The sequence below is a fragment of the Eucalyptus grandis genome, chromosome 3, assembly GCF_016545825.1.
Source record: "Eucalyptus grandis isolate ANBG69807.140 chromosome 3, ASM1654582v1, whole genome shotgun sequence".
NCBI lineage: Eukaryota > Viridiplantae > Streptophyta > Magnoliopsida > Myrtales > Myrtaceae > Eucalyptus > Eucalyptus grandis.
In genome coordinates, this window is record NC_052614.1 from 56,264,750 (window position 1) to 56,276,864 (window position 12,115).

General features: G+C 38.4%; 1 protein-coding gene across 1 annotated transcript; it reads left to right on the forward strand.

The window, feature by feature from the left end:
- The first annotated feature begins 380 nt into the window (after positions 1-380).
- LOC104440022 (disease resistance protein RUN1-like) lies at positions 381-8,583 on the forward strand. Its single transcript, XM_039309813.1, has 7 exons — positions 381-892; positions 2,909-4,022; positions 4,197-4,544; positions 4,634-4,952; positions 5,043-5,173; positions 5,606-6,241; positions 7,927-8,583. Exons 1-7 carry the CDS (start codon positions 381-383, stop codon positions 8,581-8,583), a joined length of 3,717 nt encoding a protein of 1,238 aa, XP_039165747.1.
- Positions 8,584-12,115: the final 3,532 nt, after the last annotated feature.

A 12,115-nucleotide genomic window follows, 5' to 3' on the forward strand; every position in this document is an offset into this window, starting at 1 on the left:
TTGATAATTGAACCTTTTTTATCCATCATAATTAGGAAAAAAAAAAGAACGCATGTCCCTTTATATGCACCGACTCCTCATGCTCACATGCCTCGTCCCTCTCTCCCTTTTCTATCCTCCAAATCTCTCTCTCTCTCTCTCTCTCTCTCTCTCTCTCTCTCTCGTGCTCTCTCTCTCCCTCCTTCACTGGTGTCCACTTGCTAATGCAGAACGTTAGATGGGAAATGTACAAGTTAATTTGATTTTAAACTGAGCCGGCCAAGTTTTAAGGTATCGGTACTCATTTGCCTAATTCATATCTAATATCTCAGCTCATTTCTCAGCCAGGCCACGCCACACTAACCTCATTTTCTCTTCAGGAAAGAGATATCTGGAAATTAATGAACTTCCTACCTAGGGCAAACTCAGAGGCTGGAACCAGTAATGATGCTGCACCAGCATCAGGAAGTGAGTACCAAGTGTTCTTGAGTTTTAGAGGGCTTGACACTCGTCATGGATTCACAGACTTCCTCTATAACGACTTGTCAGATGTCGGAGTCCGTGTATTTAGGGATGATGATGAACTTCACGTTGGAGAACTAATCAGTGACAACCTGCTAAGTGCTATCAATAACTCCATAATTTACATACCCATCTTCTCTCAGACTTATGCTTCCAGTAAATGGTGCCTTTGGGAGCTTGCGCATATAGTGGACAACGTGTCTAAATCAAAGGACGAAAAGTGTATCTTTCCCATTTTTCTCGACGTGGAACCAGATGATGTTAAACTTAAAACGCGGATATATAGCGATGCTTTATTGGAACATGAGAGGAAGTTTCCCAACGAAGTCGAGGCATGGAGAGCGGCTCTTGCAGCGGTAGGTAAAATCAAGGGATTGAACGTGACATCAAGGTAAAACTCTTTTAAGATCCCTACAAATTTCTTCTTCTGTTGAATTTTTTTTTTTTTGTTGCTATTTTAGAGTACACAACGATGGCCTGTCAAATGATTCTTTTATTTCGACCAAAAAAAAAATTCTTTTATTTTTTATTTTTTTATTTTTTTTGGTTAAAAGGGAACGTAGTGAAAACTACCCCCGCACTCATTCAACTCTACATCCTCTGCTTTTAACACCTTCCCTGAAATATTCCCCCGTGATGTCAATGGCTTCAATGACATGGACCTCCATATTCCTTTTAACTATATTTTCCACTTCACTGTCTCGTAAGACTAGGAAATATTCAAGAGCATCTTTTTGCATTTATTATTTGGGATGATTACCAAAATCAAGTTCAGATTATGCATTCATATCAGTTTCCATTTCCCATTAACGGGGAAAAGGCAGAAAAAATAAAAATCAGAAACGGCATCCGGTGCTGACTTTCTTTTACACATTTCCATGTGCTTCTCAAGAAACACCAAATATACGAGAAAATTGAGATTCGATGAAGAAAAATCATGTTTAAATATTCAGTAGAAGCAAGAGCTTTATGAGATAAAGGATGACAGGGCTGTCATCTCGATGACTCGAGCTCTGCGGAGCTCATGGGAGGTCCAAATCGAGGCTGGGCAACCTTGATCTGGACCAGGCCGGAGGCGACGACTGTTGTCAACGTCTGATATGAGGTCGGCGGCCACACGGACCTTTGAGGGGTGTAGCCGCGCGAACAGAGGGGTGAGAGAGAGAGAGAGAGAGAGAGGGGACGCGGTGTAGGGTATTTTGGATGTTTGGAAGAGAGTGGTGAGGATCCTTTTTGATGAGATTAAGTTAGGGCAACATATGCAATTTCAAAAGAAGACGTAAAAATTGGGTATCCGATTTGCATATTGTCAAAGTATGGAGATGCTAGTTGAAGTGCGTGGAAAATGGTTTTAGGGATTTGTTATTATTTCCCTTTCGACCTTTCTTAAGGGTTGTACCAGGTAAACTAAAAAGCCATGAAATATTAATCACCCATCTATTCTAATCCAAAGTAATAAAAGGTGGAGATGAATAATGGGCCACATGGCTCGAACAATGAACTATTTGATGAGTTGGGGGCCAGCGTTGCAGTGTCGTGGCCCCGCGTGTCATTTATATCTTGTTTGGGGGTCATCGCGTGGCCTTTATATTAACAACTTAATATGCTTACTATAATTCATCAATAAAAACACATAATTCGGCTGTCCAATTGATAAATTTAGATCTAACACATATTTTATATTAACAAACCAACTGTATGCTTTTATAGCATGCGGGTGCCCCATTTGCTTCTCCAAAGAAAATGAGCTGTTTTTGCATAATGTCTTAAGAGTGGGCAAGCTTTTGGGGTTACGTCTGTGATCAACATGCTGCTCTAGAATTCCAGATTTCTAACCAAAAGGTGGAATTATTGGATAGCAAACAGACAGGGCCTCTCCATTTTGTTTTGATATTGACAAAGAAGTCCACCTCAGATAGGTTACTTACGAATCTATGACTTATGCTTAGGTCTATGACTAGGTAAGATGCACACGTTAAGTCAACATGAAATTTTTGGGCTGTTTTTTTCGGATTGTATTTTTTCTGTCAACCAAACTACAATTTTCAATAGATGACGTTGCATTTGTTTACATTATCTTGACTTATGATTGTCCCATTGCGATTATTGAAATTTTTTCCAGGCCTAGCTAAATGCTAAAATTTTGCTTATGCACGATTTGGTACACTTGGTAACTGTAGCCATCGTGTGAAAGTCAATACTATTATCTTGAGAAATTTTTGTAAATCATAGATGAAAAACATATCAAGTGAGTTCTACTAATTTAGCCTATAAGTTATTATTTGTACTTAATTACAGTTTTGATGTACTTCATACCTTTTCAAGCTAAGATTTTGACAATCCGACATATGGTGCGTGGGTATGAAATTAATCTAGTAACTAAACAATGCGCTTTTATGCCTTGCAGCCAAGCAGCGATTGTCAAATTAGTTGTTGAAGAGGTTTTGAAGAAGCTGAAGATAAAACAAAAATCAGTGACTGAATATTTAGTTGGATTTGATGATCGGATAAAAGAGTTGACAGAGTTTTTAGATGTCAATCATGATGATGTGCGGCTCATTGGAATTTATGGAATGGGTGGCATCGGTAAAACAACTATTGCCAAGGTCGTCTTTAATAAATTATGTTCCCACTTTGGGAAGCGTTGTAGCTTCCTTGACGACGTTCGTGAAAGGTCGAATAAGGAGGGCATAGTCTCATTGCAGAAGCAATTACTAGTTGACATTGGTGGTTCTGGAACTTTAGGAGATATCAACAATAGTGAACAAGGAATGAGGAGGATTAGAGAAACACTCAGCAATAAGAAGGTCCTGGTGGTTTTGGATGACGTTGATAAGAGAGAGCTCATTAGTAATCTAATAGGAAATTCCAAATTATATCCAGGATCTAGGATAATTATTACAACAAGAAACACTTCTGTTCTAGAAGTTGTAGAAGTTGAGGGATTTGAAGGTGAAACTCAGCAGTATGAGATGTTAAAGATGGATGCTGGTCCTGCACTTCAGCTTTTTAGTCGGCATGCTTTTAGTGGAGACTTTCATTCGAACGATTATCGCTGGCTTTCAAGTGACATTGTCTCAACTACGGGAGGGCTTCCATTAGCTATTCAAGTGATAGGTTCATTGCTCAAGGGGAAACGCCAAGAAATTTGGGAAGAGACATTGGGAAAGTTAAGGAATGTTCCTGCGAAAGAGATTCTAAATAAGTTAAGGATTAGCTATGATGATCTAGAAGAACGTCAAAAACAAATTTTTCTTGATATAGCGTGCTTCTTTGTCAACAAGAATAAGACTGATGCAATTTACATGTGGACCGATTGTCAATTTTATCCTCAGGAAGGAATTCAAGTCCTTATCGATAGGTGCTTGATAAAGATATTGGACAATGATAAGTTATGGATGCACGATCAACTTATAGCACTGGGAAGGCAAATTGTCCGTGAAGATAGTCCAAATGACCTTGAAAAGCATAGTAGGTTGTGGATTGCAAAAGAGGCCCTTCAAATCATAGGAACCGAAAAGGTAAGTTAGAAACGTTTCATTTTCAAATAAAAGTTGTATATCCTAGGATTGGAGATTTTTTTTTTCTTTTGTTTAGGAACTCTTATCAATTTTTTTCCTGCCCATCTGAGTTGTAAAACATAGTGGTCGGAAGTTGACAAACTTCTTGGCATCATTGCAAAATTTCACTTGCAGAAAAAGTGCAAGGTTCAAGCGCTTGAGATATCTACGGATGGTTCCCCCATAGAGATTAGAAATGAAGACTTTAAAATGTTGCCGGACCTAAGATTCCTCGATTTAAAAAGGGGAACTTATGTTGGGGACTTTGCAAAGTGTCATTCAAATTTGAGATGGTTTTCTTGGAGTAATCCTTGGTTTTCGGGAGGATCATGGTATAAACAAACTCGATTTGGATTCTTTACCCAAGAAAACAAACTCACTTTGGATTTTAGGGCAAGCAATTTGTATTTGGATAAGCTTGTTGTTTGTAAACTTCACGGCCATGACTTCAAGGATGATTCAAAAGCATGGGACTTGATCAAGGTAAATTACATGTTTTAAATTCTAGTCTGATGGTTCCCTTGTGTACACTACAATGGTTCTTTAACTCGACATGTCATTCATTTTTACAGAGAGCAGAAAATTTGAAAGTTCTAACTATTACTTGGTGTTCTGGCATAACGACAATCCCAAACATCTCTAGATGCTCGGCTTTAGAGAGATTGACTCTTGTTCGATGCTCCAGTCTAAAGAGAATTGAAAGCTCCATTGGAGATTTGCAATCATTGATTGAGTTAAAGATTATAGATTGCTCGAATTTAATTGATTTGCCAAAAGAAGTGGGGGCACTGGTGAAGCTCAAGTGTTTCTCCTTGCAGTATTGTGAAAGGTTGAGAGAACTTCCAGACTCACTTGGGAATTTGACCTCATTGACAGAGTTAGACTTGTCAGGTACTCGCATTGCCATACTTCCAAATTCCATTGGAATGTTAAAATTACAATATTCGTAGTTTGAAACTTTGAGAAATTTTCTTTTGACAGGAACGATAATAATGGAACTTCCCAACTTCATTTTACAGTTAAAATCATTAGAGATCTTGCGCTTTCCACTGTGGCCATTCAATGTCAATAAGTGTTATGATCATCAATTAACTTGTGGCATCAGCACTTTGGTAAATCTTAGAGAGCTGGATCTCTCTAGGCATAATAGAATGAAATGTGAAATTTTCGTTGAAAGTCCAAATCTGGCCAATTTATTAATCGTAGCAATCTTAGACTGTGAGTATGCTCGTTTAGGTGGAATTCGAAGGACAATCAACATGTTTGATGACCTCCACATCCTAGACTTAACTGATTGTCATGAGATTCAAGAGTTATCGGAGCTTCCCACAAGTTTGACCTATTTACATCTTCGACCCACATCATTGCTCGGAGAGCCTAGCATGTCAAAACTTACTAATTTGGTTAATCTACTACTATGCGATGGCTCTAATTATGAAGGCAAATCAAAGCTAATCCCAAGATGCGACTTAAGGGGGATTGTGAATTTATCTAGATTGAAATGGGTGGAGTTAAGACTACTGAACGTCCTTGCAAATCCACAGTTGACTTATCCTTCTCAACCACAAGAGATTGTTTTGGGACACTCGGACTCAAAACCCCCAGTGCAGCTTCCATCCTCCAACTGGAGGTGGAGAAATTTGTCAACTTTAGAGTTCTATTGTTGTGAAGTGCAAGACATTTCGCTAGATGGACTATCACAACTGGAGAACTTAAGGGTTTTCGGATGTAAACGGCTTCAGAGATTATCCATTCCGTTAGAATTAAGGAAGCTGCAGCAAGTGATGGTGGAATCTTGTCGAGACCTAATTGAGATACAATTTGTGGATGTTTCAAAATCATTGGAAGGCTTGACTGTCGTTGATGGCAAATCTCTGACAATAAATAGTGGGTTATCATACTTGAAGAACCTGGAGAGATTGGAAATTAAATTTTGCGATGTACTTACTAATGTTGAGGGCCTAAACGAGCTAGAGTCTCTGAAAGCTTTGTCGGTCTACTGGTGCATGTCATTGAGATGGTTGATTGATGCATCTTGCACAAAAATACCAGATGATTGCATCGTCAATATACAAATGTGTGGATACTTTATCAAAGATTCTATCAAACATCCTATGTCTATGGAGGGAACGCCTTTGAAGCATTACAAAAAGGAGATCCTCCAGAATACTTCAAAGAAGGTGCGGAATCTTCTTCACCAATATTTAATACATTTTTTGGCCAAATATCCTCATTCCTTTCTCCACACTATATCCGCCCTTTTAAAGTTGCCATTTTTTTTGTTGCACCCTAATATCTTAGGTGGATGATTTATTTCCACTGTTTTCTGGTGTCGGACATATGCGGTTCCCAAAGCAATCTTTCCCCCCTCTTTTGTGGCTCCCATTTTGTGTTGTGCTTTAATTACTTAGGCTGCATATTTTTTTTTTCTATCTTCGTCATTCATCTCTACTTGCCTTTTCAATGTTGTAATAGTGCCAGTAAACTCAATGAATCATTCTTTTAATATTAATCATCAAAATTACTTTCATAGACAAAAGGTTAGATAATCGATCGCCAATTATAGATTTCAAAAGCTATTGATAAGAAGGAACAAGTAGAGGTGAGCATGTCGGATTGCCTAAACCGGGAATCGTTTGGACTAGACTGGACCGGCTGGTGTGGTTCGGTTTCCTGAGGAATCGGTCTAGTTCCTGGTTCTATAAAAATGGAACCGGTAATTGTCAGTTCGATTCCCAATTTTGGAGGGGAATCGGACCGACTCTTTTTAAAAATATATATTTATATTTTAATTTCTTAAAAATAGTAACAATTCTAGTATTTTTTTTTTAAATTTAATTTTTTTGCTAAGTGATTGGTTCCATGGGACTGGACTCGGATTACCGGTCCTAGGACTGTCCGGTCCAATCCCCAATCCCAAAAATTAGGAACTGAGAACCGATCACCCTTAGGAACAAGTTAGAAAGAAGCATCACAACCCTTTCAAGTTGCTGGGTTTAATGAGAAGAAATGAACTGGAAATAAATCGTCAGTAACTTTTTAATGATTGGTGCCTGTCATTGGAAGCAGATTAAGACATTGAAAAGGTAACCCGCCATGTAAGGTAGTCTACAAATAGGAAGTGTAAACAAAAGAAATAATACCCACCAACTCTAGCCTAGCATTAATGGACTTAAAGTAAATACACTACATCACTAAATCTAGCATTCGTGTACCAAAGACAATCTTTTGACATGAATTGTACGATTTATTAAGTTACAAATAATTTTATGCAATCAAGTGCAGAAGACTATCGCACACATGGGACAGTGTATAAAATTTTAATTATTGTACCACCTTAAGTACACTTTGTTAGCAAGTTAAGAATTACAAGATACAAAGATCTTAGGAGTGAGACTTGTCAAGATGTGAATTAAGTATTTTAAGTGCCTAGATGCAATAATTTGTGTATCAATAGGAATTAGTCAAGCTAGATGTCAGCACTATAATATTCAAAAAGAAATTTAATAATATTTTTATCGATGCCGTTTTTGAATAATTATAGCAGTATTGAGAAAATGTTTCACAAGTGACCTCATCTACCCTTAATTTAATGGTTAATGAGAAAGTGAATAGTTACTGTCCCCCAATCAATAGTGGTAAAAACCACTACTAGAAAGTTTTATTTACAGTGGCATTCCAATTTTCTTCACCCCCGCTAGAAAAGGGAATTTGTGATGAGATAGTACTTACTCAATGTTTAATTTAAATTTACATCACATATTTATATTTGCGTTGGTTGGATTGTGGGTAAATATGCAAAAAGTTTAGTGTATATCGAATAAATATGTTGTCTGGCTCTCCCATTGAAATTGTTACGTCACAGGATTCCTTCACAATCCGATTCCACCTTGGAGTAAAGAAGCCCAGGGAAGTGTGGTTTAGGTCTGTTTGTGGAATAGAGAGAGAAAAGGAAGGCGTCGACCCCGATTCAGTGACATATGAAGGATTGATTGCTGACGTGAAAAGTTTCGGCTTTCGTTTCAAGAGAATGTGGTACGAGACCAAGGGTACTCACATTATGCAAATGCAAATCGGGAGTGATGCGTGCGTGAATGAAATGTTGGACCGGGCATGTATGCAAGGATTCATTATTCATTTATACGTCGAGGGAGGGGTTGACAGTGAGTGGGAGGGAGAATACGATGAGGAGATGATGAAGATGTTAAGGGAGGAACGGAGAATGAAGACTGACGTGTATTCTAATGAGGATGGCGCTAAGGGGGACGTTTCATGTCCTAATGAAGACTCAAACTCTGCACCTGTGGGTGATGAAGGAGAAACTCATGGCAACTCCTCCGTTGATGATTCTCAGTTAGGGCGGGGCAATGCTGAATGTTTTGAGGCTACGACGTCAATTGCAGAAGATTTAGACAGTGTTAAAAAACAGGTGGAGCTTCACGAAAAACCTAGGGATGAGGAAACAATAACTTTGGAGCATTATGGAGAGGAGATTTTTCTGAATACATTAAACAAGGTGTGACATCTTCCTCATCGTGCGTGAGATTTTTGTTCAATTCCTTTTTAGGCCAAATCTCTTCCTTTCCTTAGCCACACAAATATCCGCCCTTTTAAAAGTTGCCATTTTTTGTTTGTTGCACTGTAATTTCTTAGGTGGCTGATTCGTTTCCTTGCATTAGTCACTTATCTCTACTTACCTTTTTGGTGTGGGATAGTCTTAGTTCTTTAATAGTGCTGGCAAACTAATATTATCTCTCTATATATTACTTCTTCAAAATTGCCTTCACAGATAACATGCTAGATAATAGATCACAAATTATTGATTTCAAAAACAATATATGATTTCTTTGTCAACTATTTTTTTTTTTAATTTTGCAATTGACATGATTAATGCACAAATTTAATACTGTTCATATAATAAAACTAATTATGAACTAGTTGATTCGATTATTCCATTAATGCGCTTTGGAGAAATTAGTGTCCAATTCATAGTTGTACAAAAGGGAAAAAAAAAACACAAGAACTCATTAAATTCTGCCAAGTGTTGTCACATGGAAAAACAAATGATGAAGGTAGATAATTCGTTGTGTGTATATATATTTGGTTGGCATGTATATATATATAATATTATGATGATTTATCTCCTATGAATCTGTTGGTTTTCTTTCGAGTAAATATAATTGGATCATTTGTTTTGCCTTTTTTCTTTATTATTTCTATTGGACTATTTATGCTAATTAATATGGGGATAATTCATCCACCCGCAGATTAAGCAATAGATGTGTTACACTTTTGTATGCTATTTTGCTGATTCATGCATATACACAGTGGGCTTGACTATTGAGTTAGGATGTAATTTTTATGTCAAAGTAAATTAAAGCACATACTGCTTGGGAAAATCGTCACACATTGAGTTAGGATGTAACTTTTATACGAGTGAACATATTATTTCACTAAAGACTGACTTATGATGAAAAGACTCTTAACTAATTTCGAAGCATATCACTTTAGAATAAGGAAGAATACAAAAACATTAACACTTTCATAAATTGATTTAAAACAATGTGTCCCATGGTTATGGATTTTTCATTCAAAAAGTAGAAAATAGAACTCCTTTTTAGTTACAGAATGCAAAGCAATTGAATTTATACTAGTATTTTAACTGAAATAGATAATTAACATTTGAAGATGGCAGTACATGAAGTACCATGTGTAACTAAAGTGAAATAAGATGAAGAATTAAAGTTTACTAAATTAATAACATAAATAATAGAAAGAGAAATGAAGCTGGATATAGATTTTGGTTAATTACAATTTCAGTCCTAACCTATTGTATGGATTCCAATATAGTCCTAAATCTTTCAATTGTTCCAATATAATTCTATATCTTCCAGCCGATCATTATTGTCTTACATGGCACGATCGGCGATTTGATGTGGAAAAAATTAATCGAAACAATGTTATTTTATTTGGAAGAATGTGCAACATATAACAAAATAAAATTGACTAAACCACAAAAATCCCCAAATGAACTCCCCTAATTCGCCGACAACGTCGATTTCCATCGGAATCCCCAATTTCCTCAAACCGAACCATAGTTTGCCATCACAATCACCAATTTCCACTCGACTGCGTCAACGTCTAGAGAAGAGATTAGCTATCCTGAGATTTTGCAACAGAAATGATAAAGAGCGCTCATGTTAGGTGTACATTGAAGTTGACAGCCTTCAATTTTTTTACAAAAACCAGAAGAAAAAGATTAAAAAAAAAAAAAAGGGTCTAAAGGTAACTCTTTCATTGCGGTCTCTCTAAGTGTATTGCCTTTCTCTTTCTTATAATCTGTTTGTATTGGGAGGCTATTGCTGGTGCTGCTAGCGAGACCATGTTGGCACATGTTAATGGGATTGTAAGTAGTGATTTTGTTTGAATTTTTAGTTTTTACTGGCTTTTTTGGTTCATTGTGAATTCTAGTCATGTCACTCAAGAGTACAAGTGCTAAACACGGCAAGAGGCGAGAGAGATGATGATCATGCAAGCCACGCCAACACCACAACAAAGAACTCAACTCGTCGCCAGCAAAGTGGCATTCCCCAGCATGTTACAAGAAGGATAACAAGACAAGCAGAAAAAAAAACAACCACCAGTTGAAGTAGCAGCACTTCCCGTTGAAGCTGTAGGCCCATCAAGAAAGAAGAAAAAGAATGACAGCAAGCAGGCCAATCCTATAAGAAGAAGTGCCAGGCTTATGAAAGGCACAGCTGGAGGGACAGGTGATATCGTGCATCTAGATCGATAGTAACTTGGGATGTTTTAGGGGTGTTTGGTTTAGCTTTCCCAAGGGGCTTTGAGCCCCAAAGCCCTTTGGGAAAATTTTAAGGGTGTTTGGTTCGGCTTTCAAAGGCTACTTAGCAAAATGCTTGCCTTTGGAATGCTAAAAGCCCAAAGCGAGGTTGGGACCTGCTTTGGGCATTTCAACATTCTCGGCATGCTAATGGGAGGATTAAAATTTTTGCTCATTTTACCCTCAAAATTTTGTTAAAAGTCCAATTTTACCCTACCCCAAAACAAAACCCTACTTTTCTCGACTCGATGCTATTTCCTCTCCTTTGTTCTACGGTCCATCACGCGAAGCTCTTTTCTTTTCGTTGATTCTCGCAGCGTCCGCTCTTGCCGATTCTCGCAGCATCGCATCCGCTCTCGCCGATTCTTTTTCTCTCTCTCTTCTACTTGGTATGCCTCTCTCTCTCTCTCTCTCTCTCTCTCTCTCTCTCTTCCTCCCTCTTTACTTCCTTTTCGTCGTTGGATGGTAAACGAATTTGCCTATTATCGGTCTTCTCGGTTTGTTCCCTCTCTCTCTCTCTCTCGCACACCCGATCCCTCTCTCTTTTCTCCCCCTGTTCTAGTTTGTCTGTTCGGATGTTTGTTCAATTTCGATTCGTGGGTATGATTATGTTTTTCTTGGGTCTGCGCCGGAACCGCGTGATTGGGGTTGGACCGACGTTGTCAGTGCGTTTGGAATTCGATTGATCTAGGAGTGTTGCGGTTTTTCGGTTCTTGAATTTCACACAGGGTTCGGTGTGCGATGGGTGTGTGCTTGGTGGAGTTTGCTAGCTGAATTTCGGGCTCTTTCGTTCTGTTATGTGCCAACTCGTTTCTCTCAGGAACGCCTGACAGAATAAGGCGAGGACGAGTTGCTGTGCGGCGCCGAGTTCGGGTGGGTCGAAGCTCAGACGTGGTGCGATCACTTGGCCTCCCTGTGCTCCGATCTCGTTCACATTCTGACCCCCGACACACCCTGCAACAGGTTGGTCTACGATCTTGCTTGCTTTGATTGATGCATTGTTATGGATTTTAGTGCCCCGTCAAATGGTGGGTTCGGTTTCACCACCTTTCATCATGGTAGCTGTAAATTGTTATAGTTGGAAGACAGCGCATTGTTAAGGAAAATTGTGTGCTCCTCCATGTTGTGACCGTTGTTTGGAGGTTTTACTTTGAGAGGAAGGTGGATGAACTTGCTGACGAGTGGCCGAGGAAGGTCATCGGCAATATGGCGT